This window comes from Buteo buteo, chromosome 18 (genome assembly GCF_964188355.1).
Source record: "Buteo buteo chromosome 18, bButBut1.hap1.1, whole genome shotgun sequence".
Lineage (NCBI taxonomy): Eukaryota > Metazoa > Chordata > Aves > Accipitriformes > Accipitridae > Buteo > Buteo buteo.
The window spans coordinates 26,141,523-26,169,353 of NC_134188.1; the positions used below are offsets into that span (position 1 = coordinate 26,141,523).

Here is a 27,831-nt window from a genome sequence, read left to right on the forward strand (position 1 = left end):
CATCTAAAATTCCCTTTCCAGCATCTGATAATGGTCACCAGAAAGCTGCCTCGTTTGTTTTTCCCTTTGTCACCTGTCCAACAGAGATTTACAGGCCAAAATAACGTACGCTGCTCATCCGCAGTCATCGGGCGGTACTGTCAGCGATCACCTCAGCGTTTCTCTTTGCTTTCTCTTTTCCAGACAATGAAAATTTTACTCAAAAACTGCCAGAGACAGACGCTCCTGCAACACAGACGGCATCGCTCCGGAGGTACACCGCAACTCACCCTCAGGAGTACGGAAACCTTTCGGGCTGAAACACCGTCCCCTGCCCTGCGGGTCGATGACGAGGAGAAAATTACTTCAGGGAGAACGACAACCTTCGCCGGAGCCTTCTGGTGCCTCACAGGCCCGTTCGCCCTCCCGTTCCTCTCAGCCGCCCCAAAGGCGGGAACGGCTCCAAGATGGCGGCGGCGCGGGGACGCCCGCCCGCACCATCGAGACGTGCCTAGAGAGGTCCGGCAAGGCGAGAAGATCCGCTTCTGGTGGCTTGTAGGGGCGCGCTTCCGCTTCCGGCGGCCGCGGCGGCGGAGGAGGAAGAGATGGTGGAGGAGGGAGGCGGCGGCGTCGCCATGAGTTTCCTCAAGCGGTTCCCGCCGCCGGCCGAGGGCGTTCGCCACCAGCAGCCGGACACGGAGGCGGTGCTGGCGGGGCGAACCTTGGGCGCCGGTACGCTCTACATCGCCGAGAGGTGTGTGGGGGTGTTGCGGTTTCGGGACCCCCGTAGGCCTCGGGGTGCGGGGGGTGCGGGATGTCCCCGCTATTCACGCGTGTTTTAAACAAGGCAAGAGGGAACAGCCCCGGCCAGGGATTCCGGCTGGCCGGCTCATTAAAAACACGGTTGGCAGGGGGGAGTGGACGCGGCTGTTGGTTTTTCTGCAGTTACTAAGGACTGCGGTTCTGGGAAGTCTCTCGTGTTCATGTTAATCGCGTGGACACTCTATGTCCTTGCAGAAATTAGTTTGGTTATTCTGGAAGGTGTTACCAGAGTTCTTTATAGTTTCCTAGAAATCCTTCCTGTGTTGCTCGGTTCAAGAAGACAACCTGTTGACTAAGGCAACATAATTTTCTTTAACCATGGAAAAGTACCCTAAATAGAATATATTTCTGCAGCCAAAGGGTGTTGTTAGAACGAAAGCACCATCTGAAACGTGCACCGAGGAGTGAATTGTCTTTTAAAACCTTTAGGCTACGAAGCGTTTATAAAATGGGTAATACTATTCCAGGGGCTTTTGTCCCACCTGAACCTGTTAGTGATGTTGCGTTCCTCTTGGAGAGGAATCTCTCTGGAATTTCACTTACTGTTTTGTTTAGTTGTTTGTTTGCAGATACAAGGGCTTCTGTTCGCACAGCATCTCCTCTCAGCACATATAATGTTGAGTTTCCTTGTAACTCGCTTTCAATAGATTTTTGTGTGAGGCGCATACAAGTCTGCCAGCTTCCTCCCAGCGTTTCGAGCGTGTTGCAGAGCTTTTACCAGAGTCACTTGCTGGTAATGAATAGAAAACGCCAGCGTTTGCAGGAGTGCCGTGCTGTGGGAGAACCAGGCAGCCAGGAGTACAATGCGGCTTTGGATCCATGTATTGACTCTACGTCAACAGCTGTAAACGTTGAGAACTGGCTGATTGAGGCTAGGAAAGACATTCCTCACTCCCACTTCGCTAGCTGTTGCTCTCAGCCTGATTTCCCGAGGCGAGGAGTCTTCTGTGACCTTTGCATTGGTTTTGTACCCCTCAAAAACTTGTGAACGCCACATTTTGCGTGTGGTGGAGGTCTCGCTTTCTGCCCTTCAGTATTTCTGTTCGCTGTGTGACCTCATTGATCACAAACACCCAAAACTGGCTTGAGTTTGATTTCTCGTCTGCTCAAAAGACACTGATCTTTCTGGTACGAAGGAGGTAGCAGCCCAGTGGCGACAACCTGTGCTGTCTCTTCCTGTGGTTAGGGATGAGAGCAAAAATGGGGGAAAGCAGAGGTTACAGCACATAAGTTGTGAGAAGGGGGAAAAACATAACCTGGCTTTGTTAGCTCTGCTGATCACAGAACTGGTTGTTTTTCTACATACAGGCTATACCCACATCAGATCTATAATCTTCCAGAAATTATGATAGTGACTTCCTTTCAGTGTTCTCTTTATCTTGGAAAACCACAGAACATTTAATAGTTTGAGTTATAAATCACACTCTGGAGCCTCTCTAGTTATCTTTGGGATGATAGATATCTACAGGGAGGATAAAATTTAAGAGGTAGGGAGGGAAATTCAGGGTTTAGTGCAAATGTGTTTAGGGTGCTCAGCTTCACATTCTTTAAGGTTTCTTTTACCTCAGCCGTCAGTTAATGGCGTTGCAAGGTGCTGTTAGGGCAGGTCCAGGACTGTGTATTACCTGAGAGTGGGGTAAGTGCCTTGTCCAGAATTACTCACGTTTTTGGGTTTGGGTTGCTTTTCTTCAGGAGTGAGTCAGGTACCTTAGATTCCTCTGTTAGTTTCTAACTTGTCTCTTTTTTTTTTTCTTTTTTTTTTTTTCTTTTCTTTTTTTATCCCCTCCTTGTTAGTCGCCTGTCTTGGCTGGAAAACTCCGGAGTTGGCTTCTCCTTGGATTATCCCACCATAAGTTTACATGCCGTCTCCAGGGACCTGAACGCCTACCCATGGGAGCACTTGTACGTCATGGTGAATGCCAAATTCGAAGGTATGCCCTGAGTGTTGCTTAGTGTTCCCACGCAGTCCTGAGTGGCATGACTTCTTCTTCAAAAAGAGTAAATTTTGTTTTTAAAAATGATATCCTTCATTCAAGTAATAGTTTGTATTCTTGTTTTCATTACCCTGAAGGATAGTTATTTTGAAAGTATAGCTTTGCCCTTGTTTAGAGTCACTTCTGTACTATTCTGCGCTCAGCATGTGACTATGCATAGCTGGAGCCACTGAAAATTGGTTCTCTGCTCCATTATACTAATTTGAAATAATTTAGTTCCTCTGCAGTCTCCCTGTGATTCCAGCTTAGGTGTTGGTTTTGCTTTGTTGAATTTATGTTCAGGCTTTATGAATTCCTGCTGTTTCACATTTGCCTGCAAGCTTTCATTCATTTTCTCCCACAGCTTGCTTAAAAAAAAAAAAAAAAAAAAAAAAAAGACAATAGCTCATGTCACCAGGCTTAATGGATCTTTGTAGATTTCCCACAAAACCAACATTTGACCATTCTTGCTTTGACCTAGAGAAAACAAGGTTTCCGTTTCATTGTTTGTATGCAGATTTTCTATGTTTTCGATGTATCAATTTTTTTCTTCTGGCAGAACTCTTAATATTTTAAGTGTGTCATAAACTGCCATCTCAATTGAAGAGTAACAAGCATTAGTCTTGAGCAGGTTTCCTTTCCCCTTCATGCCTACTAGTCCGTGTAGTTAAAGGTTAAAATCTGGCATATAATGTTTCTTTAAATAGTCTATATGCTGAAAATACTGACAAGACTCTGAGGAGGCAGAGGCGTTTTTAAGCTATTAATACTCTTCATTATTTCCTTTTTTCATGTTACTAATGTTCTCTGACAGTCATACCACTACAAATAATAAGAGGACATGTACGTACACCTCTTGGTTCTTATTCCTCATTTTCCTTTAACTGAGTTTATTCTGAAGTAAACTGAGCCTAGTCTGAAGTAAGGTATTGTTTCCAGCTTTTAATTCATTCTGATAATGGTGTTTGAAAATATGGATATTCTGTGATAGTTCTTATCAATAAATACTTAATAGACTGATTTTTGTGGAGGTTTTTTGTGGGTGGCTTTTTTTTTGTTTAATATATGAAATCTGGCTACAGTAAAACTTCTACACAAGTAGATTTGTTTAATTTTCATGTCTATCCCTGGCCTGCAATTTTAACTGCTGAACAGTGTTAAACCCAAACCTCTCCACTTCTTTGGCTGCAGGAGTCTTCATTCTTAGTTGGGCAGGGTACATTTTGTTCTTCCTCTGAAAGTTTTTGTTGTGCTCCCTGTGTATATGTGCCTTATCCTTGCCCCTTTTTTAGAAAAAGGCAGTCAGAGGTTGACTTCATTGAAAACAAAGAGCTGGACTCGGCAGTAACAAGCTGTGCCTGCGGGTGTCAGCTGGAAAAGAATTGGGTAGCTTCCTTGGACACTTCATTTTTTGGGGGCAGCTGGCTGGCAGCTTCTTGGCTTCTTAATATTCTTTGTGGTGCCAATTTTGTATGTGATAAAAGCCACTCTCAGTGGAACAGCCTTAACTGTATTCCTCTTTTTCTGTAGAAAATAATTATGCACTTCTGAGGCTGTCAGTGCAGTGTCCCCAGCCACAAAGTGATGAACCATAGCCATCTTTGTGGTTTTTTTATTTACGGAAAGTAAAACGTCACCTTGTTGCTGACTTATTCATGTATGCAGTGCAGAGAAGTCAGGAAGCACGGTTTTGCCCACAGTTGTCACTGGCTCTGGCTGTACCTTCTACATCTGACATCTTGCTGGCTGGCTAGGAATGTCAAAAATCGAGTAGAGAACTTCTGTAAATGTCACAGTCCTCTACGAGAGGCCACACTGGAAGTGAGTTGATTTCATGACAGCAGTGTTAAGGACCTGCAAAATTCATGTGATTTAAAAAAATACATATATAGCATTGTGCAAGTAAATGATAATGATTGTGAACTGTTTTTGGAGTTTTTTGACCGCAGCTGTTTTTAATAAGAATCAGGCAGTTTTCCTGAAGTACATGGATACATCATGCAAACGTTACGGAAATCTGAAGTCCTAAAATTATAAACAGAGAAGTTTTTGTGCACATTGCAAGTGGTGTTGAGGTGCTGTGAGAGGACCTCATATATCTGTAATGTGAATGGGAGTGGGTTGGTTTGTGCCTCTCTCGGGTTGTGTCCAGTTTCTGATTTGATTACATGTGTGTTCCTGAAAGAATAAACCAACATGGCTTTTTTTGGACAAAACAAACATGTTTCTCTTAAATCTTTCAATTTCCTAAAGAAGAGGAGACAAAAGAGGCTTCCATGGCTGAAGGGGAGGAGGAGGAAGACAGCGATGATGATGTTGAACCGATTGCGGAATTCAGATTTGTACCTAGCGACAAATCAGCTTGTAAGTGAAGAGGGAAATCGTGTTTTAGCTTAAAGTCCTGGCTGTGTGTGGAAGACACTGGGGTATAAAGATGTAAACAATGTGATCCTTTAGTGTCCTTCTCTAATTACTTGATTTCTATGCGCTGAAAAGAACAAAGCAAATTGTTTTATCTTACTTGAAGCTGGAATATTTCAAGCACTGCTTCTCAAGGAAAACTCCATTGCTTTAAAATAGAGACTTTTAAGTGTAAATATATGACAGAGATACATGTTCTCTGCAAATGTATATAGATAAGATTATGGGAAACATCTTTTTAACTACAAATTCAGTGGTATTTGAGTCAGTGACAATTTCATTAGGAACATGCTAATGTCTTGACACTACTGCTGGAAAGCAGCTGTATCCTGTCTAGCATGGAGTTTACAGTTAGATCCAAATTTTAAGAATCTTAGGTATTAGATGCTGCAAGGAATCCTGTAGTGGGTAACCCCAGACTGAATTGTCCAGAGATAAGCCTCTGTCATCAGTGAAATAATGGAAAAAGTGCTGTTAAGAGGACAAAGCACCAGGCTGGATCTAGGAAACCTGATTTGTTTCTTGCATGGCTGCTGGCTGCTTGGATGGTGTTTTCAGATATGAATTCAGTGGTGGTTCTGGTAAAGGAAGACTCAATCTCTCTGATCACTCGGTCCAGGATTTCTTGCCTGTTGTTGTGGGGTGTTGGTGGAGAAACAAGAGAGGTTTGTGTTCATTTGTGTTCGTGCAGTGGAAGCCATGTTTTCAGCGATGTGTGAATGCCAGGCTCTGCACCCAGACCCAGATGATGAAGATTCAGACAACGATTACGAAGGGGAGGAGTACGATGTTGAGGCCCACGGTTCGTAACAGTTTTTTGTTTTGAAATACCTGCCAGCACTTGGATACCTGGTATCTGTCATAAGAATGTTTTGGTCTGTTTAGAAGTTCCTTGTTTATTACCTTGCCAAAACATTCTTTTTGCCACAGAGCAGTATAAAAACTCAGAAATGTGCAGAAAATCTGTAGTTTAGCTGTCACAAATCACTGGAATTCAGCAAAAACATTGTTCTCATTCTCAAAAGCCCCAAGACACAAATATCTGCCTTTCCTCTTCCCACTGGATGTGCCAGCACAAGTTCAGTGCCCATGCTGCGGTGTGGTCAATTCACATCGCAGTGTATATTCTGTTGCTGATGTAAGTAGCCTTTTAATCTCAGTCACTTAATCTGAGCATAACTTGCTTAGCTGTTGTCCTGTTCCTCTACCCCTGCTTGGTGTAGGCTCCTAAACTGAGGTCTGATAAACATAAACTTGTTTTTGCAGAGCTAGAACAAGGTGACATCCCAACCTTTTACACTTACGAAGAAGGATTGTCGCATTTAACTGCAGAAGGTCAGGCCACTCTGGAGAGGTTAGAAGGCATGTTAGCCCAGTCTGTCAGCAGTCAGTACAACATGGCTGGAGTGAGAACAGAAGACTCAATAAGGGAGTTTGAAGGTAAGAAATGCTTTGTTTTACTAAAGAATATATCAAAGCAGTGGTTTTCCAGTCTGGCTAATCCATCAACACCAGGACTGAGGAAATACCATGCTGTGGGTGATACCTTACTACACTGTGTGTGTCACTAGCAGTTCTATCTTTGTTCACAACCACAGGTTATAAAAATGCCTGTGGCCTTATGGGCAGTGTGTTGCCTGCCGTGGGTTGAGGGCTGCTGTGTTAAAGAATGAGGACCACTGTGTTAAGAATTCTTGATTCTTACTGGTATGATTTTCTGGAATAGTGGTAGGGTGAAGTTGATTTAGGATTTTAAAAAAATTAAATTTCTGCTTTTCTGAAGCATGCTGTCTCTTAATGCTACTGAGTGTTCAAACGTGTATTTAAGGAGTAAGGTTTCTTTTTGTCAGGAAGAAAAACAGTCTCTCAAATTTTGCCTTTTCTGCACTGGAGCAGTATATTGCCTGGGAGAAGAACAGGGAAGTAGTTTAGTAGTATTGCTGCTTTTTTTTTATATAATTCGGAGTTTTTTTGTGTGGACTGATGTTTTTGAAGGATGAAAAATGATGCAGCAGTTGTGGATTTCTAACTATCAGCTTGCCTAGAATAGTCAACAGAATAGTAACCAATCTGTTCTTATCCACATGGATGATTTTTTAATCTATTTGTTTTGTCAGTTGTTTACAGGTTCTCCTTGTTCCACAACTTTGAATAAATCTATATAATGTAAAGATAACCTTAGGTGATATACTCTGGTCTTAGCAGTGCCCTTCATTTGAAAATTTTGTCAGGTTTCTGAACCCCCAAATTTTGAAAATTACAATAAATTGAACAGCAAGTATGTCACATGTCTCAAAGTCATCTTCATCAGTTTTATTTGCCTTCCTAATGTTATTTGCTACGGTACTGCTTCTTAGTTTGCTACAATTACTAATATCCCCAGGGCTGCTGGGTTTCAGAATTCTGTTATTTTTTTACATTGTAGCATAGAGCGATTGTTCCTTTTTTGAACTTGATGATTACTGAGAGTGGTTTCATAACAGGATCCAGCCTCTTTCTGTTAGAGCGGAATTAAAGCTATTGAAAGGAATCATGCCATTTGTTACACTGAAACATCATTTAAAAAATGAAATAGTTTATATTGTTTAAGTCTTTTAATAAGATAGGGTGAGATGAGGTTGTAGGAAGCAGTGAGGTCTTTAAGTGACTGACTGATAGAGCTGGAACAAAAACCACAAACTTGTGAGCACATCAGTTTCCTTGGGCCGCTTTCAGAAGTTCAGCAAAAGAGTTTTCTGCTCTGGCCATCTCTTGTCAACAGAGGGCACTCGCTGTCTTTCGTGTGACAGCATCATCTGCTTGTGAGCCTTACGTAGCGTTGGCTGTTAATTTTTCAGATGGGATGGAGGTGGACATAGCACCAGTAGTTGCGGGGCAGTTTGAAGACGCAGAAGTCGATCACTGAGAAGGAGGTATGCTGCTGTAAGTTCTGCTGTCTTCCAACACCAATGCTTTTTGGTCCTGCACAGCCTTCCACCTCTAATTTGTGTAATGGAAATGATCCCAGATCTCCTACAGGAAGTATCTTGTGATATCAGGACGATGGTGATTTAGAGAATGAAAAGGTAGCTGTAGTTATCACAAGTATGGAAAGATGTTCAGTGATCTGTCCAAAATTACCTATCGGCATAAACTATCACGCTGCGCGGGTAACCTGCACGGACGTGCCTGTTTGGAAGACAGGTCAGCCCTTTAGTAGATTTAAGAATGGTCCGATCTTAAAGGCTCTTAGATGCTGATGTATGAATGCTGGAGCCATTGCTGGCAAGTTACTGTCCTTAGTGTTTGTTATTTTGCCCTTAGTGTGCAGGGTTTCCCAGGCCTTTCAAGGGGAAAGAACGCTTCACAGCGCTGCAAGTCCATCTCTTCCTTCACTGTAAGCGGAGCAGGAACAGTTCCTGGTAAAGTTAATGAGCAATTTGGATGGAGTTGTTGTTAGAAGTGCACAACTTGGAGACAACACCCTGCTTAGGTTGTTGTGCCAGTGTGCAGTCTTGCCTACCATCACCTGTACTGCTTTTCTCCTGTAATGCCACTACAGGACATGCCAGCATTTCCTTGCTGGCACTGGGTGGGAGAGGAAGAGCAGCTTATTCTGGGACTGTGTTTGTGGAGATGCACAGGCACAGCGGGGTTGTGATTCCGCCCCTGCTTCAGCAGTGCCCGCTAGTGCACAGTTTGCACGTGCTGCTACAAGTGGTGGTGTGTTGTCCCAGTTCTTCTGCCTCTCTCAGAAGTGAGACTGCCAGCTCTCTCCTTAAAGTGAGCGCAGAACTATCCCACTTGAAATGCCGGGGAAAACAGTTGTGGGACAGACAGCCAAAAGCTTGCTGGAGAAAAAAGGAATGGGGCAGGGGAGGAAAGGTCCACAAATAAGAAGATGGCATGCTGAAAAAAGTTGATGGAAATGGGTCAGAAGTAGCTGGTTAGGGATTACAGCGTCCCTGAGAAAGGCTGTCGCGGAGGGGTGATGCACATCCGCTTTCCTCCTCTGTTGCTTATTTTCCTTTGTTTCTGAATTTCTGAAATTCTGTTTTTCTGAGATTTCTGATCTCAGCCACTGCCATTAGTCCCAAATTAGTATTCATTGTTTGGTGTCAGAGCTCAGACTTTTCTTCAGTTATACTTCCTACCCTGGGAAAGAATTTGCAGTACAGAGGAGTTCTTCCCAAAAAAGTCAAGATACTGGTTGCCCCACCACTGGACAGTTATCTTATTTGATAAAGGACACATTTTAAAATTAAGGAAAACTCTTCAGCCATAGATGAAGGGCCTTTTAGTTAGTGAATGAAAAGCTTGGCTCTGATGACTCCATCTCCAAGATGATTTTGGTCCATGGTTTCTAAAAAAAATTTTAAAAATGAAATTGTGCTGTTGAAAACTTGAATTTGAATGCTTATTGTCCTGGTTTAAACTTGAGCAAGATTAAAGAGAGTTAGTGGCTAGTAGCAGATCTCTAAGGAGCCTGAAAGTGCTGGTGAAAGCGGTGTTGATTGATCTTGTAGCAGAGCACAAAATACACCCTGTAAGAAGTAGTTTAGGTCAGTGGAATTCTTCCTGCTGCTTACTCCGTGCCTTCCACGGTGCAGCAGGTGGCTGTGGGAGATTAATGCTGCGAGAGGTGACTGGATAAGGGAGTCCTTCTGTCCTGCTTGCGCTGATCAGAGCTGAGGAGCTGATCCCTGTCAGGGCAGAACAAGTGATCTGCACGTGCAGCGTCAAGCGTTGCAATGACATCACTCCAGGTAGCAGTTCAGGAGCTGTGGGTGTGATGGGCCTTTTTAAAGTAACCACTAGCCTGACCGCGTTGATGTAATTTAAGTCAGTTCAAAAACCTAGGATATACGGCAGCAATAAACAACTGAAGGTGCAAAGTGACAAGAACAGCTCTTGCAGGTCTGTGCTAATCACCCTGCTGACAAGTTTGAGCACGAGGGCAGCTTGGTTCTACACTCTGAAAATAGGGGCAGAGAGGGAGCACGCTGTGATCTTCTTAGTACGCTGTGGAGCAGCTTGGCCCTTTTAACTTTCTGAACTGCAAAAACGACCTATAAGAACATCTTGTTGGTGATCCTTTAGAGAGCAACGTGCTGCCCTGCCTCTAAAGTGATGCCCTTGTGGGATGCTCATTTTGCATGTTACTGCTTGTTACCCAAACGAGATGCGACAGTTGACCGCTGAAGCTCCTGGAAGACTTGCTGACAGTTGATGTGGGACATTTCCACTGGTTTTGTAATAAGCGGTGTTTTTTCTGTCGCATTGTGAGGCTGCAGTAATTGTTCTGAAGCAACTGGTGTGTCTGTGTGCGGTGGTGCAGCGGGGTCTTGCAGGGCACAGGCTTACAACTGTGGATTGTAAGCACATGCTGTCCTTAGCTGAACTGAGTTTAGAGCTGCTGCCAAAGGCAAAGATGCTCAGCCCTTCTGAAAATTAGTGGGTTTGCAGTAAAATGCTGTCCTCTGTCACTGCAAATAACAGATAGCTATTGCTTTGTAAAGATTAATAACCTTTTATTTTAATGCCAATTATGTAAACTTGGTGTCTTCTATCTTTCAGATTCCTCTTGTGGCACTTCCAGAATAAGCTGTAAAACTGAAGGCATTGCAGTGACTATCGGGAGTTAACCTTTCTTTTAATGACCTAAGCTTAGACATCTAGGTCTATAAATGCTTTTATAGATGTTTAAAACAGGGTTTGACATTTGTGACCACTATGGGGTTATTTAAAAAAACAAAACAAAAAACAATAAAACCTCTTGCATCTAACACTTGAATGGGGCTAATCAGGGGTCATTTCAAAAGGGCCTTTGTAGGAATTCTAGGACTTCAGAAATAAAACTGTAAGTAGAACAGAAATGTAGATTGTCCTAGAATTTTCTGTATTTTTGTACCTGTTCATTGCATCAGTGGAGTAGAATGGAAATAGAAATGTTACAAAGTTCGACTAAAAGGAAACAGGGTTGGCGAAGGGTTAAAAGCAAAGCTAAATTTAATGCCCTCAAGTAACTGGCTTTATCAGTTCAGTGCTATCCCTCTCATTTCTCTCAGAGCAGAGTTTGGGTGGTAGGGGAGATGGAATACAGTCTGCAAAGTCCTGAAAAAGAGAACTGGTTTGTGTCTTTGTATTAAATGTTAACAACATTGTTAAATAAACTAAGATTTTTGTATCTCACAACCAACTGTGTTGCAGTTGTCAGTCCTTTACTTCAGCAAGCAGCTGGCAACTCTGAGCTGACATCCCTTGAGTTATAGCACTCTCTTCTGTAACAAAGTCCAGTGAAGCCATTTTCGTCGTTTACCTAGATGTGAGAATAAAAGGACAGAACACTTGCAGAGTGTGCCTGGAGGATACAAGTAGTCTGACACATCTCAAACTTAGGAACCCAACTTCAGATTGCCAAGAGCTTAGTCCTGCTGCAGCTTTTACTGTTTCATCTCTCTGCATGGTCTTGTTTTTGCCATGGGGAAATGGCAGCAAATTCAACGTTTTTTTCCCTCCAGTATTCAGATGAAAGTCTGATACTAAACTTTTTCTACTTTCATTTGATTTGGAAGTTGACCTGTGGGTTTTTTTTCAGTATTATTATGTTGCTATATGAAAACTTTTCTTTACCAGCCCTACACTCTTGGAATCGTATTGAGTGGTCCTGCCCTGCTTAGCATGTTGGGATATGGTTTGGTTTCAAGGTATGTGAAAATTATAACCACTCTTTGTTGAATATTCATTAGGAATGCCAGTCAAATTAGTGATGATTTAATAGTCTTGTGAACTATTGACCTTGCTGAATAAATGAAGTATTGAGCATGTTATGCAACAAGACATTCTACAAGAGTATCTTTCCTAGCCACTTTGTATACATTATGTATTTATGTAAATGCATGCATGTTTTTGTTAGGGATACAGAGTAACAGAGGAGGGTACAGAGTGATGCTTTAATTTTTGCACTGGGATTTGGAGAACTTCACATAGTGAGATTTCAGGACAGCTAAGGAGTACTAGAACTCTACCAACACCATAATTTAGGAAAGCAAGCTCATAACAATTCTAAATTCATGGTTCATGGTTAAAACAGCCTTTGGATTTTTTTTTTTCCTGCTGTATAACTTAGTTGTTGGAGTGTGGTCTTTCTGTTGGTTTTCTTATTAAACTGCAGACTACTTTTTACATATCCTGGCATATGGGCACAGTTAACCTGCAGGGCAGCTGGACTATACGCAGCTCCTCTCAGTACTCTCAGGCTAAGTCTGAGGAGTAGGAAGCTCCAGAAAGGAGAATCTGTGTTGTATTGATGTAGAGCTGCAGGAGCAGACATTTTATGGTGCTTCCAGTGAAATCAATGGACTAAGATTAATTTCAGTCAGGCGGAAACAAACCTGGATGAGCCCTGAAGGTGGTATTGAGGAGTGTCGTGTGTGGATTTACAAGTTTTATTTTTAATAAAACTTTGTATTTAAGCTATGTGTAAGTATTCTGGGAACACTTATACTTTGTCAGCATTCATTACTTTGAATGTAAATAGTTTTTTCTTTACTACCAAAAATAGTTAAATTGTTCAGTTTGTAACTTGGTTTTATTTTTCATTCTTCCTGCTTTTTGTTTTTTGCTTTTGTTTTGCCTTAAATTAATCAATTTGAGGCTTGTCTACTTCTGAGTGATTTTTTTGTTTGTTTAAAATTCTACTTCTAGTGGCTGTAAATAGAGCAACTGCTTGTTAATCACTCAGACTTTTCCCAGTTTTTTTTAAACTCTATGTTATGCCAAAATAAACAATGTAGACATACAGAAATCAGATCTGACCTCTTTGCTTTATGGACTTTGCTTCTGCAGGCTGTCAAAAATGACGTGGAAGTAGGGCCTCTCATCTAACAAATCTTGGCCGCCTGCAGGTTTGTATCTCTGCTTTCTCTTTTCTCTGGCTGCCTGTTTCTATGCTTTTTGAGGTTTGAGTCCTTTACCGTGTGGGCCTCATGGGCTCAAAGGAGACATGCAAATCAGTTCATCATGTAAGGCTCATTTCCGTAAGAAATGAGGCTAAAAACTGGGCTTGAGTACACCAGTAAAGGCAAAGTCCCAGGGAGGGAAAAAAAAATATCTGTAAGGTATGGATCACTTTAAAAATATGTAAAAGGGATAAAAAGCAGTAAAACAAGAAAGTGACAGGTAGAAGCCTCCCAAAACATCTGTTTTAGAAGCAGTACATGGTGTAAAAGTACATGTTTTTCAGAGGTCTTATGTATCGGGTTTCTGCTCTGGCGGCCCTCTGCAGCTGCGTTATAAATCAGCGGATAAATGTAAAGCCAGCTGAAGGGTGACATCTTACCAGGCTCACAGCATGGTGGTGTGTAGTCCTTGCCATGAAGAGTTTTACCACAGATAAGTTTCCTTTAGTAGGCCTACTCACACTAGTATCAAAGAGCTGCTGAATGATAACCCAGCAGTTCTAATTCTCTTCAGTGTATTGGCAGGCTACTTTTTTTTTTTTTTTTTTTTATTTTAATGACTGAATATAGGGTCATGGATAAGACTCTTTTCTATGAAAAGCATGTTCAAACAGCTGATTTCATTTTGCAATATAATCTTAAAGGTACCCTGGAAAACCAAAACGAGAAAAGACTTTATTGCAATAAGTAAGAAATTACATGAAAACATTTACTTCCCAAACTCTTGCAAAAAAGATAGCTGACAACAGTAGCTGTTCAAGACCTGGTTCATAATTTCACTGTGGAAAAAACCCCTGTCTGATTCCCTCCCTTTCTCTTAGAATATGGTCTGCAAGGTGACTTGGGTAATGAGCTGAGGGGCTGACTACTGAGATCTTTGTAGAACTTGTTAACCATCTCTCCTTTCAAACCTAGTAATTATAAAGTGAAAAACTGACTTTAGTCTTAAATTTGAAAAATATATATTTTGGCATATATAAAAATTACGATGAATCCAGAAGAAGAAACCTCATTCTAGAAACAGAACTTCAGAGGATGGTACCTATCGGTGGTGTTCTCCTCAGCTGAGGCTATAAAGGGCATCTTTGTGCCAGTTTGTGTATGTAGCTTTCCTGTGGTTTTAGCTCTTTTATTTATTCTCTTATATTGCAAATTCCTTTATTTCAAGAAAAATAGCTGATAAGAGTTACATAAAATCAAGGAAAAATAAGTTCCACATGATTTATCCCTATACACTGTGTCTCTCTTACTATGTGAAGAGGCAGCAGTAATCTCTGATAAAGCAGGAGGGGGGTGGTTTGGTTTGCCAAAAATGGCCTTTTATGTGTGTGTCCACAGAATTTGATGGTACTTTATTACCTCTCTTTCCAACCAAGATAAACAGTCAAACAGACTATAGTGGGACAGGATGGGTCAGAGCCTTCTGGTAAGGAAGCAAGGGGTTACTTACCTGCGCTCGAGTATTATTAGAACAATGCTGGTCCTACAGACTTTATTTTGGTGTAGGGTACCTCTACAATAGAGCTGTGGAGACTCTTCTAGGGAGTAGTGTAGCCTTTCTTCCTCTCAGAGGTACGTATATTGCAAGTAGGAATATGGTGAGGTCAATATAAGAATAAAATCTTCAGCTCCTTTTTTGCAGGTGCCTTCTATGGGAAGAAATCCAATAAAATCAAACCTTGAAAGGACTGGGTATTTCTTTAAAATTAGTTTTGCATGCTGTTGTAATAAAGGTCAGCAAATGGCACTTATGGCTAAAGTGAAAAAGTTTCAATGTTTTAACAGTCCTTCACATTCATATGGGTTAACTGAAAATGTTGGCAGATATTCTCAAAATCCCACTATGCTATTACAAAATAAGTATTTGAATACAAAGTTGTAAGTCACATATTTCAAACATGAAATCTGAAAATACAACAGAAAGGTGGTGGGGCAGTCGATGTCAACAGCTTTCTGAAAGCTTCATGTCTGCAGATGTTGAAAGTATTTTTTTAATGTAGTACTGCTAGATTTCAAAATTTGATGTCTCAGGATATCCGAGGAAGGATTTCATCCCATATGAAAGCCACAAGTATTGTACCTGAATAGAGAAATTAGAGAAAGGACCTTTATTTAAATGTATTTGAGAAAGACACAGTACTGGTATTGAAAATACACATTATGTTCAAGTATTTGAGTGTCTAGCATGCAATACAGCAGCGATTGCAGAAAAATCAAATTTTCTGTTGGAAATGTTAGAGGCAGTCAGTGCTTTTTGCAAACAGTCTTTTTCACAAAGAAAACTTCAACAGACCATGCAAGTGATCCTTATGAGTTATCTTGTTTTTTCTTTGGATATTTCATGTTTTAATTCTGATCTGTATAAGCCATTCCCTAAATAAGCAGAATTTTGTTCTCCTGAAGTCCAAAGTCTGAACAGCTCTGCTGTTTACCTTCCCAGTCTTCCTCTGGACCCTGAACTCTTGTGAAGACTACAACCCAAGTGGCCACATTCACCACCCGTTTTTCTGTTTGTAAGCAGGTCAAGTACAGGTTTACCACTCACTGGCCCTTTCGTATTTGAATTAGACTTGATTAGTGACAGTTTTCTAAGAACTTCCTGGATGCCGATCACTTCACTGCACATGGACTTGCAATTCTTGTTTTCTTTGCTAAGCTCCATGCTTAAGTGTACTGAACTTGATGGAAACCTCTGAATACCCTCTCCTCTGAGTAGAAAGGTAAAAGTTTCACCTGTAGCCTTCCTTCTCCCTTGCTTACCTCCTCCATTTACATCTACTGCTAAGTGACTTTTGTGGCACGCACTTATTTTCTATCCTGATGGTGAAAAATCTTTTTCTTCTAAGGAATACTATTAGTCTTCCTGGTAAAACTAATCTAAAGAAGTGGGCATTCATTCTGTTTTTATAGTGTTAGAAAACTGGCAGGATGCTAAGCTGGCACCTATCCAGGAAAGAGCATTTCATTTTATTGCCCTCATGTCCACTATCTTGTCACCAACTCTTCCATTCATAGCTGCCCTTGCATTGGTACTGAAAGAGAAGAATTAGCTCAGTCCCCATTTTTCCTAATGGTGTAATCATGCCTGGACAACTAACACGAATTCCTTTGGCAGTAAAACAGAAACTATCTTTGTTCTACTGGTATTTACTGCTTCTATGTTCACAGTCCAGAATTTAGGCCTGCTAAGTCATAAACACTTGCTGACATCTGTATTTACTACAGGAATTAGTTGTTTTAGTGCTACTGGAGAATCACCTTTACCAAAACGTCAGTGAAGCCATTTTGAAAAATGAATTCTTAACTACAGTTCCAGGATTATATTCATGAAAGACCATAAAACACCAGTAGATTTGTTTATCCTAAAAGAAAACTTCCACTTGTGAAGGTGATAATCTTTCTCTTGTTCTAAGTGTCCTTTCTAAGCAAATTGATTTAAAGTTGGCGGTTAAGTCGTCGCTTACAGCTAGATCAGGGTATCCATCATATACTGAATGGTCTCAGTCTCCTTGTCCTCATGGGTGTTTGCTATGCCCATAAATGAGATCATATTGCACTTTGCACAGGCAATTTGAAGTTTCATGGTATGCTAGTCCCTGGTTCAGCAAATCACAAAAAAAACTAGACTCCTAAAAGAATTCCTAAAAGAATTCCTCAAAATAAGAGCAAAGTAATTTAACCATCTAAGATGCTGATGCTGGGAAAAGTGAGATATCAGGTTAGCATATCACTATGACTCTGCCAGTTTCTAGGAAGTATGAAACAGTATTTCTGCTGACACATGGATTCTGAAAGTAATTTTTACAACTAAATTTAAAATATCCCTTCCCTCATCACCTACTTTTATGATTCTGCTTAAATATTCTTTTCACAACAATTTTATTGTCATTGTAACAGGTCATTTTCCTACATGCCTCATCATTTGGTACAATTTTGGAAGAAAAAAATCTATTCCTATTATTTTCTTATTTTCAAAAAGTGTCAGAAAAATTTCTTTTCGTGTTAGATTTGTAGATGTGCACTCCTGTATTCATCAATTCAGTTTTCAAATACAACTATCTCCTCTATGCTTCCACCTCTGACACCTTACATTTGCTTACAACTCTTGGTTTATAAGATAAGGTCTATATGTATCCATGAAGCTCCCTTGTTTTGTAATGAGATATCTGTATTACCAATAGGCTACTCAGCTCTTCAGGTGACCCACAGACCTGTGATCTGTAGCTAAATGTTTGGCTACAGTAGTGACACTACAAAAAGTGACATGTCCTGAGTATTCGCATCTTTACAACTGCTTGGTCTGGAGTTCCTTTCCCTCATAAATTAGGAGAATGCATTCAATACATTCTGTATGTATTTTCTGTATGTTAACTAATTATAAAGTGCTGTTTATGAATTTTCACAGAAATAAAACATTACTCCCTAACCGCATTCTAAATTCCTCAAGTCATGGTTCCATTTGTGTTAACATCTGTTAATTTTCTTACTCAAGACAAAATCACCTGAAGGCTTTCTGCAAAGCAGTTCTGCAGGATGCATCTTGCTAAGTAGAACATGGTGTTTTGTCTGAAACATGTTCTGCCTCCTGTTTCTTTAGATCCCTTGTCAAAATATTAAAGCCCAAGTACTTACAACCCAGACAATCAGGCTGAAATCTGTTAATATACCAGAAAGGTAAATGTGAAATCTAAAGAATATCATATGTTCTGCTAGGATCCAGCTTTGCTGAAGACATTTCATTAGCTACTAACTGGAGTAGCGCATGGGGTTTTATCAAGCTTATTCTATTGTTCATTCATCCTGTTTGGATGTCTAATTTAACAAAATTATATTATAGTGAATTTTAGTTTGACTAAAAATTCTGTCTCCATTTTTGACTGAGAGTCACTGTAAGTAGAACACGCACAGACATGGACTCAAAGAAAAAGAAATCATTTGTAATAACTGGAGCCCTTTGAGATGTTTCCTCAGTGTTTTTCACAGCCCACCTTCTTTCCAATACCACTGTAGTACCTTCTAATAGGATTAACAGACATGAAAGGACTTGAGATTAGTTGACTGCTGCTTTATATACCCTCTAAGCAGAAGGCTCAAGATTTGTAGGGACTAACTGTAAACAATCAACAGCATGAAGTATTACTTGGAGCTTTTCCATCTGCACACAACTAGAAGTTAAAAATCAATAGCTTCCAAATCAAAACCGTAATTTAAGTTAGAAAAATTCCAGTTACTAATAGTCCATATTCTTAAACTAAGAACAGATTGTTTCTAACAGTGATTGGGGCAAAAATGTAGAATGGGAACTGCAAAGTTTAGACACTATGGAGATAAAAAAAATCTGATATTATAATAGTAATAATTGAGAAAGCGTATTTTAAGCATTTGTCCTAATACTTCTGGTTTGCTTTTTTTTTTTAATTAATCATCCCCATGTTCTTGTATACTGTCACAAAGCAAGACAGAAACTGCATGCTAGCTACTATGTTTCTCTTTTGAACTTAATCAGGCTAATATTTACTTTCAGGTAGCCTCCTGTCCTTTTTAATATTCTCCTAGAATCTACAAGTGCACCTTTGGTCAGTGTGAGAATATGCAGCATACCTCAAACAGGCTGGATTTTAATACCAAGGCATAAAGTCCCAAACAACAGGCAGCTTCGAAAGGATCACGCTCCGGAGTAAACAGCTGTTGGTTTATAACTAACCAGTTAACCCTAACCTAAACACTAACCTTTTTCCATTTAGAATTGTGCTGTTGTGGTTTTTTTGGTAGGTACATTATATCTTGGTCAAAGTATCCCAAAAGTACTTAGACTTTGAACGTGACATCTAAACTAAAAAATTATATAACCTAATATGGTTGTTTCCTGATCTAAACAGTAGATATTATTTTGTGAATAAAACTGTTGTTTAAAACTCAGTATTAGATTCACAAAACAGTGTGTTCTACATAGAGCATTAAATGAGTTTAAAATATGTAGCTTACATTTGCAACACAAACCCATGATTCTGAATGACTTTTACACGTACGTTATAATTGACCATTTTCTGGATTTTATTTAAAACAGAACACGAGCAGGCTATTAAATAAAGAATAGCCATTTTTTGAAGCATGTACTAAATAACACTTAAATACATAAAGTATTAAGAACTTACCTAAGGATGGTGCTATCCAATATACTAGTGAGTAACTAAAAAATTTGTCATAGAAACAATTTGCATGTAATGAAAAAGCCAATGCTGGGTTAAATATTGCTCCTGTGAGATTTCCACCTGCAATAAAATGTAAACAATATAAAATCAAACCACCTTTCTTTATTTTAAATTAATATTGAAATGCACATACACAATACTACAAGAAATGTACACACCCTGCAATAAAATGAATTAGCAGAAAGCATTTGAACAGATAAACTCTTCTGAAGTTATTTACCCGATTATATGGTTAACAGTTTAACTGTTTTCTAAAATGCTTTAAAATATCTGAGGTGTAGGCTATAACTTCCTTTATCTCTTTCTAGCAAATATTCTTTGAAGAGAAGGATTTGGCTAATGTTGAATGTTTCTATTGATAAGACTACAAGCTGTTTTACTGATAGTCTGTATCACACTTTTAGAAGAGACAGAAATTACACAAATATTAGCAAACAAATACTAAGCTTTCATAACATCCCCATGTCGCATGTAACACATGCAAGACAATGGAAAAACTGTTAAGCGCTGTTCTTCCTAAACTGACCTCTATACTTTCTTACTAGAACACTAATATTATCATATCAATGTATAGAACACTAAGATTATCATATGGTAATAACTTGGGGAAAAGCCTTCACAATTATTCTGTATGTTATTTGAAGAAAACAAAATCAACTCCCACTCCACTCTCTTGAAAAAGGAAGCTTAAAGAAGCCAAGCATCTTTCCTTGCCTCTGACTTCAGATGTAAATAAAGTTGCCTAAACATTCTCTAAATAACTAGACCCAAACATATTACATTGTGGGGACTAACTGTAATTGCACTGCAGATGAACCTGGACGTTAACTGTTTTTAATTCCAACATATGTTGTTCCTCTCACTGCAATCCTGCAAGAAAAAGCAGTACGTGGTAAAATTATCTATTTCTATACTATAACCGCCCCCTGTTTTATCTATTAGTCTATTGCCATAAAATATAATTGGGTCTATTTCGTTTCTTGAAGCTTATTCTTGATTTTCTCAAATAAGCGAGCATGAGCTTTGAAATTATCCTTTGTGCAAACACGATGCTGCTGTAATCCTCATTTGTTATGAGCACCCAATCATTTACCGAAAGTTTCAGTAAGGTCTTTGTCATTCTCCTCTTCTGTATTTCTCTTTCTGTGTTCTCCTTATTATTTCCTTTACCGTTAGTACAGTTTGGGAACATTTTAATCTTTGTTGACCTACTCAGTTTACTCTGGTTTTACACTTGCTCTGAAGAGCAACTCAGATTTGCTGTGCAGCCTGTTATTCTAGACATTGACACATTAACAACTTTCACTGTTGCCAGGAAGGCCATCTACAATAATTTACTTTGCTTTAATCTATTTATTTATGAATTCACTGCTTCTGCTTTTATATCCACAAACATACATTTAAGAGTAGAATTTCACTCTCAGGATGCAGTTGCTGTTTCTGAACATTAGACAGTTTTAACTGCTGTTATTTCTTCAATATTCACTGCTAATAACTACTGGAATATCAACCATAGGCCAGGGCCACTAGTATAATCTTATTTTAAAATATTTATTAAACATCTCAGTCTGTGTACCAGAAAAGAGAAATGATTTTATGGCAAAAGAAGAGTAACATCTTTGATGGTGTATACATAAAAACTTAAACAGGTGAAGTAATGTGTGCTCCACACAATGTGTGAGAAAGTAATTTTAACTTTTGAAATACTAAAGGCAAAACCAAAATTAGGAAGAAACTCAGAATTAAAAATATGTATGTCATTTTTACCTTGCTATGTTTGGCTCGGAAAGATCTAATCAATTTCATACAATTCTGACTTCATTGTAATATTGCCTGTCAATGAAAAAGCCCTCAAAAGGTGTATTTTTTTTCTTCCCCCAATTAAACATTTTCCTAAAGGAAATATCCAAAATTATTCTGTACCAACATGTATATGGTCTGCATCCTTAGCTTCTGAATCATTCCCTTAATATGCAAAGACATAATGTTCTTAGTAGAAGAAACAGAATGAATGCAGTATTGGAGCTTTTGTGTACAGTATGTACTACTATAAAAATGTGGTCTGTGTAAAACTAAATGTAAAAAAAAATCCAAATATTTTTAACTATGAAGAAGTAGAAGAAAAACTAAAGGAACATCTTGTAATTTTGAAAATACTGTATAATCTGATGTTTTTTGTTAGAATAAGTCGTATGGCATACCTAAGTACCTTTCATGGGGTACACAAAACAGCGACCTAACTACATTTATTTTTTCCAACAACTTCACTTAGTCAACCATATAAATACAATTTAATGTTTTTGAGCCCTATATGTGTATCAGTACATTTAGATGGCTGTAAGCCATGGGGATATGGCTATCCTTCAAAATTTTACCCAAACCAAATTGGAGTAAGAGATACTCCTTCTTACAGTCCCTTTTTAGACAGCAATCATTCCTCTGATAGGATACAGCTTTCAAACTCATAGTAGAACATAATTCATGGAATGAAATATGATATACTATGTAGGAGATGTATTTTCTAACATTTCTGATTAATTCATAACTGTAATATAAACACGGGTCCTGAAGGCACAATTGATTTGTTTTTTTAAATCAGTGTGTAAAAAGAAATCATTAGCATGAATTTTATTTTGTAAATGTAATGCACCTTTCTGAGTTCCTAGCTAGAACACTGTATCTGTCAAAGTTTGAAAAATCATTATTTATACAATATTCTAAACCTTTTGCTATTTCTGTAGGAAAAAGGAAGAATGTTACCAGTTTGCCTAAATTAGCATTGCTTTGCCTAAACTTGTGCTGGTTGCCTAGCCCTTTGGTGCTGGGTGAGCAAGAAAGGTCCGTTCCTCTTGAAGAAGCGCTCAAGTTCCTTATAAACAGTTAACAAGGAGGTGCAGAAGATTTCCTGAGAATGATCCATCCCAGCTAAATTAAGCATCTGCCTGTCTTCAAAGCCTGTAGAAGAGAGTTTCATCTGCTGGAGGCCACTATCCATAATTTGGAAGTCACTCTTCCTACTGCGTGTACGAAGCATGGTTTCTCAAACTGGAAGTGGAACAGACATGGCTAGGGCTACACCACAAGACCCAGGATATACTGTGGTCGTGTATATGCACCAGACATGTGTTGTGGCTGCCTACCAGGCAGGCCCTTTGCTATTGCCTCAGCTACTTGGCATGCTGTCAGGAGGCTGTGCTGAGTGGCTGTGGGAAGGGGGTCCCAATCAGCAGCCCTCAAAATGGAGGGGGCAGGAGAATGGAGGATATCCTGGGGAATGTTTGTGTGTAGACTTGGGCAAAGAGAAAGAGGCAGCAAGAAAGGTTTGAGAACTCTTAAGATGTCCTACATGTACATACCTAACCTTCCACTGAAAAAGAGATCTGTTATAGTGCAAGCCTGTGACTTCATCACAGAAAGAAATTAATAGCAGCAGCCTGTTCCCACAGTCATATAATAGCTCAGTAATGGAAATATTGGGTTTTACGCCCTCCTCTACCTCAAGAGGCCTCAATCCACATCTTAGTAAATGCCAGGCTCATGACTACTGCAGGGAGAGAGGACTGCACTTTTCACCTTTCCTTTTGAAACTGAGTGTACAGCAAAGAGTGCAAACCTTAGGAAGCTTGGAGCAGAGTGAACAAGAAAGAATGAGATTTTCCACTAAGTAGGGAATAAAAGTAGGTTCAGGATCTGCTCCCCAGAATGCATATATATTTTTACAGTAGACCTGATTCTAGATTAAAGGAAATGAAAAGAAAAATGCCCAGGTAGCACAGGGTGTTCTGCACGTGATACAGACGAACTGTGCATATGAAAGAGGCCTGGGTGCAGTAGGTCTGATGTTTCCTAGAAGTACATGCAGATCGATTGCACTGGATAGTCATAACACGTCCAAGATTGTCACAAGGAAAGGGACTTGGTACACAGCCTTCTGCTAGAAAAAGATACGAGGCCAGCCTGGCCAATGACACTGGGTATGAATTCTTTGTATGAACTAGCAAAGAGAAAGGCAATGTGACACGTATTATTTTATATGACTATTTGCTAAGCAGGAAAGGAATGTTAAGAATCAGGAATCCAGCTTTCAATGCTTGTAGAAGAGCCAGTATAATCTTTGGCTACACTTTCACTGAGCAATTCAGAAATATATTTAATGTGCTAGGATGCATTGATGCCTCTGCCTTCAAAAATTAATTTTAGAAAGTAGTTCAAATTGCTAAGTTAATTCTCAAAATTCTCCATGGAGTTCTTTTAATCTTTCAGGTGTTAGCTAATTTCAGCTAAACATAATGAGTAAGGCTTTTTTCATTAATACATCTGAGAATTTGACTGTACTTTATTCTACTATATGCTATTATGTTAGATAGCATAATACAGTTAAACCTTTTGGACAAGATGTCAGTGACATCCCAGATGTTTGCAGATAAGGGAGTGATCTCACCTTCTCATAAATGGATTTGATAATCTCCTAGATGACCTTCTCTGTGGTGGGGGCTGTAGCACAAGCAAGGACTTCCGTAACCATCTCTCTCTCACCTCCCTGTACCCTAAACTACAGAAACTCTTTCCCAGTACAAGCCACTCCCTGCAGGGCAGTGCTCAAGTGACAAGTGACATACTCTGGCACTTCACTGGTGACAACAGGGAGCATCAACAGTCAGCAGAAAGAAGTTCAGACTGAATCCCCTCACCTCTTCCTCCCTGATGGTCCAGAGAGGCTGTGCAGGTGACAGTGTCCCAGCTCTGGGAAGCATGAAGTGACAATCAGGCAGAGGCAAGGACATGGCCACACAGGGCATTACAGACACATGAGACCCTTGTAAATGCTATGACACAACAGGCACCTAATTTTTTCTTTTTTTTACATTTGGTTTCATGAGTTATTATTTTATCATTTCTGCATGCATTCTACAAATAACCATTCCTGCTTCTGACTTAAGGCAGTTAAATAAACTGCACTGATATGAATTATGCATTGCCTGAATGCAGAACTTCCACATTACCGGTCTGTACCCTGACGTTGCACAATCAGCATTTTTTTCCTGATGCAGACAGTGGTGCGCTCTCGCAATGCCACTTAGAGCACATGATATGAAATCTCTCACGCCATATAAAATCAGATTACAAAATGGTCCTTCACTGAGATATTTTAACAGTGTTCTGTGAAACTCTTAATGATATTTAGTTGTAGATTTGACATCATTTTAAATTCGTAACTCATTTCATTCTTAACCCCACACTTGCCTGGAATCTAACCAGGCAAACTTTACATAAACTCCAAATGAACTCTGTGTATGTAGGACCAAAGACTTTCCTTGATACGTTTTTTGTAATCTATGAAAAATAATTTTGCAACTTAACACTTTTAAGAAAATAAAAACCCCTTTCCGTTACAACTTTATTGCAGAAACAGAGGGAAAAAAAAGACTAACCTGCATACACGAGCATGGTGATGAGAAGAGCAATCAAATGGACTTTGTATTTGGGATTAACACCTTCCACTCGCAGGACGCTCAGCTGGAAAACGACAGAAAAGAGCAGTTCTATGCAGAATGCCTGCGTCTCTGTAGTCTGCATGGGGCTGCTGCAGCCCTGCGAGAGTGCTCCAAAATGTGGCTCTGCCATCTCCAGGCTCCAGACGAAGTGCATGAACACTCTGGCAAGCACTGCAGCCACGAACTGAGCGGCGATTTTGAGTCCACCCATCTTGACCGATATCCCACCACCCCACATCGGCTGCAAGGTGCCACAGGGATTGCATGTGCTGCCGGTCAGAGTCAAGCCGTGCAGGACGGTGAAGCCGTAGGTGAGAGTGAGGGCGGTATGCGGCTTCGGCTCCACATTGCCGAGCAGGCAGAGCTCGTTAGTGCAGGCGCAAATCTGGAAGGTGCTAAACATCTCCAAAAGGAAAGTGCAAAGGCGCTGGTGGGCACGCAGCCGGCGGCGGGTCAATCTCCTGCACAGCCCCACCGCTACCATGATGCCGGCCATCAGCAGGAGCGAGGTCCCGACCCCACCGCCAGCCATGGCGAAAGTTTCACGGGCCGAAGGACTCGAAGGAGGACTTCACCCTGGTCCAGCCCCGGCACCTACGGGGAGAAAGAAAGTGGGAGAGGGAGGGAAATGACCACCCTTCCCCTTCGAGGCAGGAGCCAGCTTCTGTCCCCACCTGCTTGCAGCCTGCGAGACGTCTGACTCACCCTCCGCCTGACAGGGAGCAAAGGGCAGGGGAGCCCGGCTTGACAGGGGTGAGGAGGGCAGGGGGATCCCTCTCCCCTCCGCTCCCCGCCGGGGAAGGGGTTAGGAGAAGGAAGGTCTCTCCCTGCGGTGGAAAAGAGGCCCGGGGGTGGGGGAAGAAAGGGGGCTCTGCTTTCCCTCAGCCCCTCCGCGGTGGGGCGGACGGAGCTCCCCTCAGCCCGCGGCGGAGGCCGGGGTGGGGGGGGACGGGGGACACCCAGCCCCCACTCCCGCCCACGGGGGAACAGGAGGCGAAGCCAATTCTCTCGGTCGGGTTGGTAGCGGGGCCTCTCCGCAGGCAGGCGAAAGCAGTTAAAGAATAAAGCTCCGGCCCCGCGGTGGGGTGAGGCGAGACGGCGTCGCCTCCGCCTCCTCCTCCTCCTCCTCCTTCAGTCAAGCGCTGCGCGCCGCCGGCAGTGCGCGCGCGAGAGGGCTGCGGGACCGCGCATGCGCGCGGCGCCCGGCTCCCCGGGCGAGGGGGCGGCAGGAGCGGGGAGGGGAGGGCGCGAGGCGCCGCTTTCCCGCGCGCGGGCTGCGGCCGTTGGCGCTGAGGTGAGGTGAAGAGAAGTGAGGTGAAGTGAAGTGAGGTGAGGAGAAGAGAGGAGCGGTCCGGCCCCTGCCCGCCAGCCGGAGTGCCGGGAGGCAAAACCGAGGAGGTGCTGGCGGCTGCCGCCGGCTTCAGCCTGGCTGAAAGGCTTTTAGAGTGGTTTCCCACGTTCTTGGGAACCTCGCCGTGCAAGAGGCAGGTGTGTGGGTTAATTGAATCTCTTCCTCCTACGCGCTTGCTGGGAGAAAGGCGTTTGGGAGAGCGCCAGCAGGAGGCATGTGGTGGTTCTTGGGCTTCTCCGGTGGAAGTAACGCTAAAAATAGGTGCCGTCCTCATGCTGCTGAAGGTGGTAACTTGGCTTGTATAGCAGGCCCCAAATAGCCTCAAGGTGGCCCTGAAAAATAGGCAGGGCCTCCTTTAGAATAATTTTTTGCACCTACTAACTGAGAAGAGTGAGTCCAGTGTGAGGTAATTGGCGTAAATGCTTCCCGTCCTATTAGGCTGCGGCTGAGTTTTTCTTCAGTCCCTAACTGCAGTGCTATTTTGCAGTTACAAGTTCGGAACAGGTTGTACCTCTCGCCACGAGTGTTTTTCTAGCGGGGAGAGAGAAATAAACACATGGGCTCCGAGCATGCGAATGTTTGTGCCATGTGCCCTTTGATGTACCGCTGTGGTAAGAATAAATGTGTTTTGCAGCGCTTTTTCCTGCTTTTCATCCTCTCCATCACCGACTGGTGCCGCATTTTTAGGAGTGCCAAAATCCTGATTTTTATGAACGCTAAAACTGAAGCGCTGTTGGCAGCAGTTACCACTGTGCTGCAGTTAAATGCACCTGCAAGGAGCGACAAATGCTGAGTATTTCTAGAATCCAGTATTTTTGCCACAAGGTGGCATCAAAGACGACAGTTTGTCAGACCTGGCAAGAATGACTTTTGCCCGATCAAGGTCTGTACGGTTTATTTCTTGAAAGGAGGCAATACACAAATATATTGCTTCCAAGCAACAAAAGGAAACCCTTACTTTTAGTTGAAGCTCAGCCTACCATAAAGATCAAAGTTACAAAACACAGAATCGTTTCCCTAGAAGGGAGTGACGGGACAAGCTCTTTCTTATTTCCAGAAAGGTAGGACCATCGAGACATCTGGTCTTAAGACATTTGGGGATAAAAAGAGTATTTGGAAGGCTCATCTTCCAAAAAGATCATTTGGCTATGAGAAATAGGGATTATTTTTTTTAACAGAAGGGGAAAAAACCCAGCAGTTGAACAGTGATAATGTAAAGGGAGGAAAGGTGAAAATGGCAGAGGGGTTAATATTTGGCTTTTTTTGTTTGTACGAGATTAGATGTCAAGAAATGTGAGTGAGGGAAGGCAGGAGACATGACTGTGTTAAGGCATTACATAAGTCCTGAAGCACCTTCATGAAAACCCTGAACTGAAGCAATTGCTTTTCTCAACGATGTTCTATAACTAATGTGGAAGAAAAATCAGTTCTATCCTTTATGTATTTAAGATTTTGGATGAAATCAAGGAATGTCCTGTTAGAAGTAAGGATCAGAATAAGAAAGCTGGCTTTTAATACCTATATAGGCTCCTTTTTTTTTTTTTTCCTCTGACCACAGCTTTATGCACTCTGTTTTGAATTAATTGGTGACAATGTATGCACTTATGGATGTGGTCAGCACTAACTTGGAAAAAATTA

At 41.2% G+C, this 27,831-nt stretch overlaps 2 protein-coding genes across 6 annotated transcripts; one reads left to right on the forward strand and one right to left on the reverse strand.

Annotated features, from left to right (window-relative positions):
• The first annotated feature begins 536 nt into the window (after nucleotides 1–536).
• Nucleotides 537–11,373, forward strand: CLNS1A (chloride nucleotide-sensitive channel 1A). Of its 3 annotated transcripts, none has more exons than XM_075050196.1 (7): nucleotides 537–733; nucleotides 2,596–2,732; nucleotides 5,028–5,138; nucleotides 5,887–5,997; nucleotides 6,462–6,635; nucleotides 8,033–8,117; nucleotides 10,752–11,373. In XM_075050196.1, exons 1-6 carry the CDS (start codon nucleotides 585–587, stop codon nucleotides 8,098–8,100), a joined length of 750 nt encoding a protein of 249 aa, XP_074906297.1. In that variant the 5' UTR covers nucleotides 537–584; the 3' UTR covers nucleotides 8,101–8,117; nucleotides 10,752–11,373. The 3 variants fall into 3 exon arrangements, with proteins under 3 accessions (XP_074906297.1, XP_074906298.1, XP_074906296.1); XM_075050197.1 differs by having other exon boundaries at nucleotides 5,031–5,138; nucleotides 8,033–8,107; XM_075050195.1 differs by having other exon boundaries at nucleotides 538–733; nucleotides 8,033–8,107.
• A 47-nt stretch (nucleotides 11,374–11,420) lies between these two features.
• On the reverse strand, nucleotides 11,421–25,986 carry AQP11 (aquaporin 11). Of its 3 annotated transcripts, none has more exons than XR_012653467.1 (4): nucleotides 24,780–25,986; nucleotides 19,291–19,407; nucleotides 14,586–15,215; nucleotides 11,421–11,493 (listed from the first exon to the last, which is right to left on the reverse strand). XR_012653467.1 is itself a non-coding variant. In XM_075050193.1 (4 exons), the coding sequence occupies exons 2-4, from the start codon at nucleotides 25,372–25,374 to the stop codon at nucleotides 15,163–15,165; spliced, it is 765 nt and encodes a 254-aa protein (XP_074906294.1). In that variant the 5' UTR covers nucleotides 25,375–25,436; nucleotides 25,548–25,986; the 3' UTR covers nucleotides 13,789–15,162. The 3 variants fall into 3 exon arrangements, 2 of the variants coding, with proteins under 2 accessions (XP_074906294.1, XP_074906293.1); XM_075050193.1 differs by lacking the exon at nucleotides 11,421–11,493 and having other exon boundaries at nucleotides 13,789–15,215; nucleotides 24,780–25,436; nucleotides 25,548–25,986; XM_075050192.1 differs by lacking the exon at nucleotides 11,421–11,493 and having other exon boundaries at nucleotides 13,789–15,215; nucleotides 24,780–25,436; nucleotides 25,517–25,986.
• Nucleotides 25,987–27,831: the final 1,845 nt, after the last annotated feature.

What these genes read in the sequence shown, in the direction of transcription:
- AQP11 (XM_075050193.1), bottom strand. Translation starts at nt 25,374, where the DNA reads ATGGCTGGCGGTGGGGTCGGGACCTCGCTCCTGCTGATGGCCGGCATC. An exon ending in CACCATGCTCGTGTATGCAG is followed by an intron (nt 19,408 to 24,779) that starts GTTAGTCTTTTT and finishes ATTTTATTGCAG; the next exon opens with GTGGAAATCTCACAGGAGCA. An exon ending in TTGGATAGCACCATCCTTAG is followed by an intron (nt 15,216 to 19,290) that starts GTAAGTTCTTAA and finishes TTCTCTATTCAG; the next exon opens with GTACAATACTTGTGGCTTTC.
- CLNS1A (XM_075050196.1), top strand. Translation starts at nt 585, where the DNA reads ATGGTGGAGGAGGGAGGCGGCGGCGTCGCCATGAGTTTCCTCAAGCGG. An exon ending in ACGCTCTACATCGCCGAGAG is followed by an intron (nt 734 to 2,595) that starts GTGTGTGGGGGT and finishes CCTCCTTGTTAG; the next exon opens with TCGCCTGTCTTGGCTGGAAA. An exon ending in ACCTAGCGACAAATCAGCTT is followed by an intron (nt 5,139 to 5,886) that starts GTAAGTGAAGAG and finishes GTGTTCGTGCAG; the next exon opens with TGGAAGCCATGTTTTCAGCG.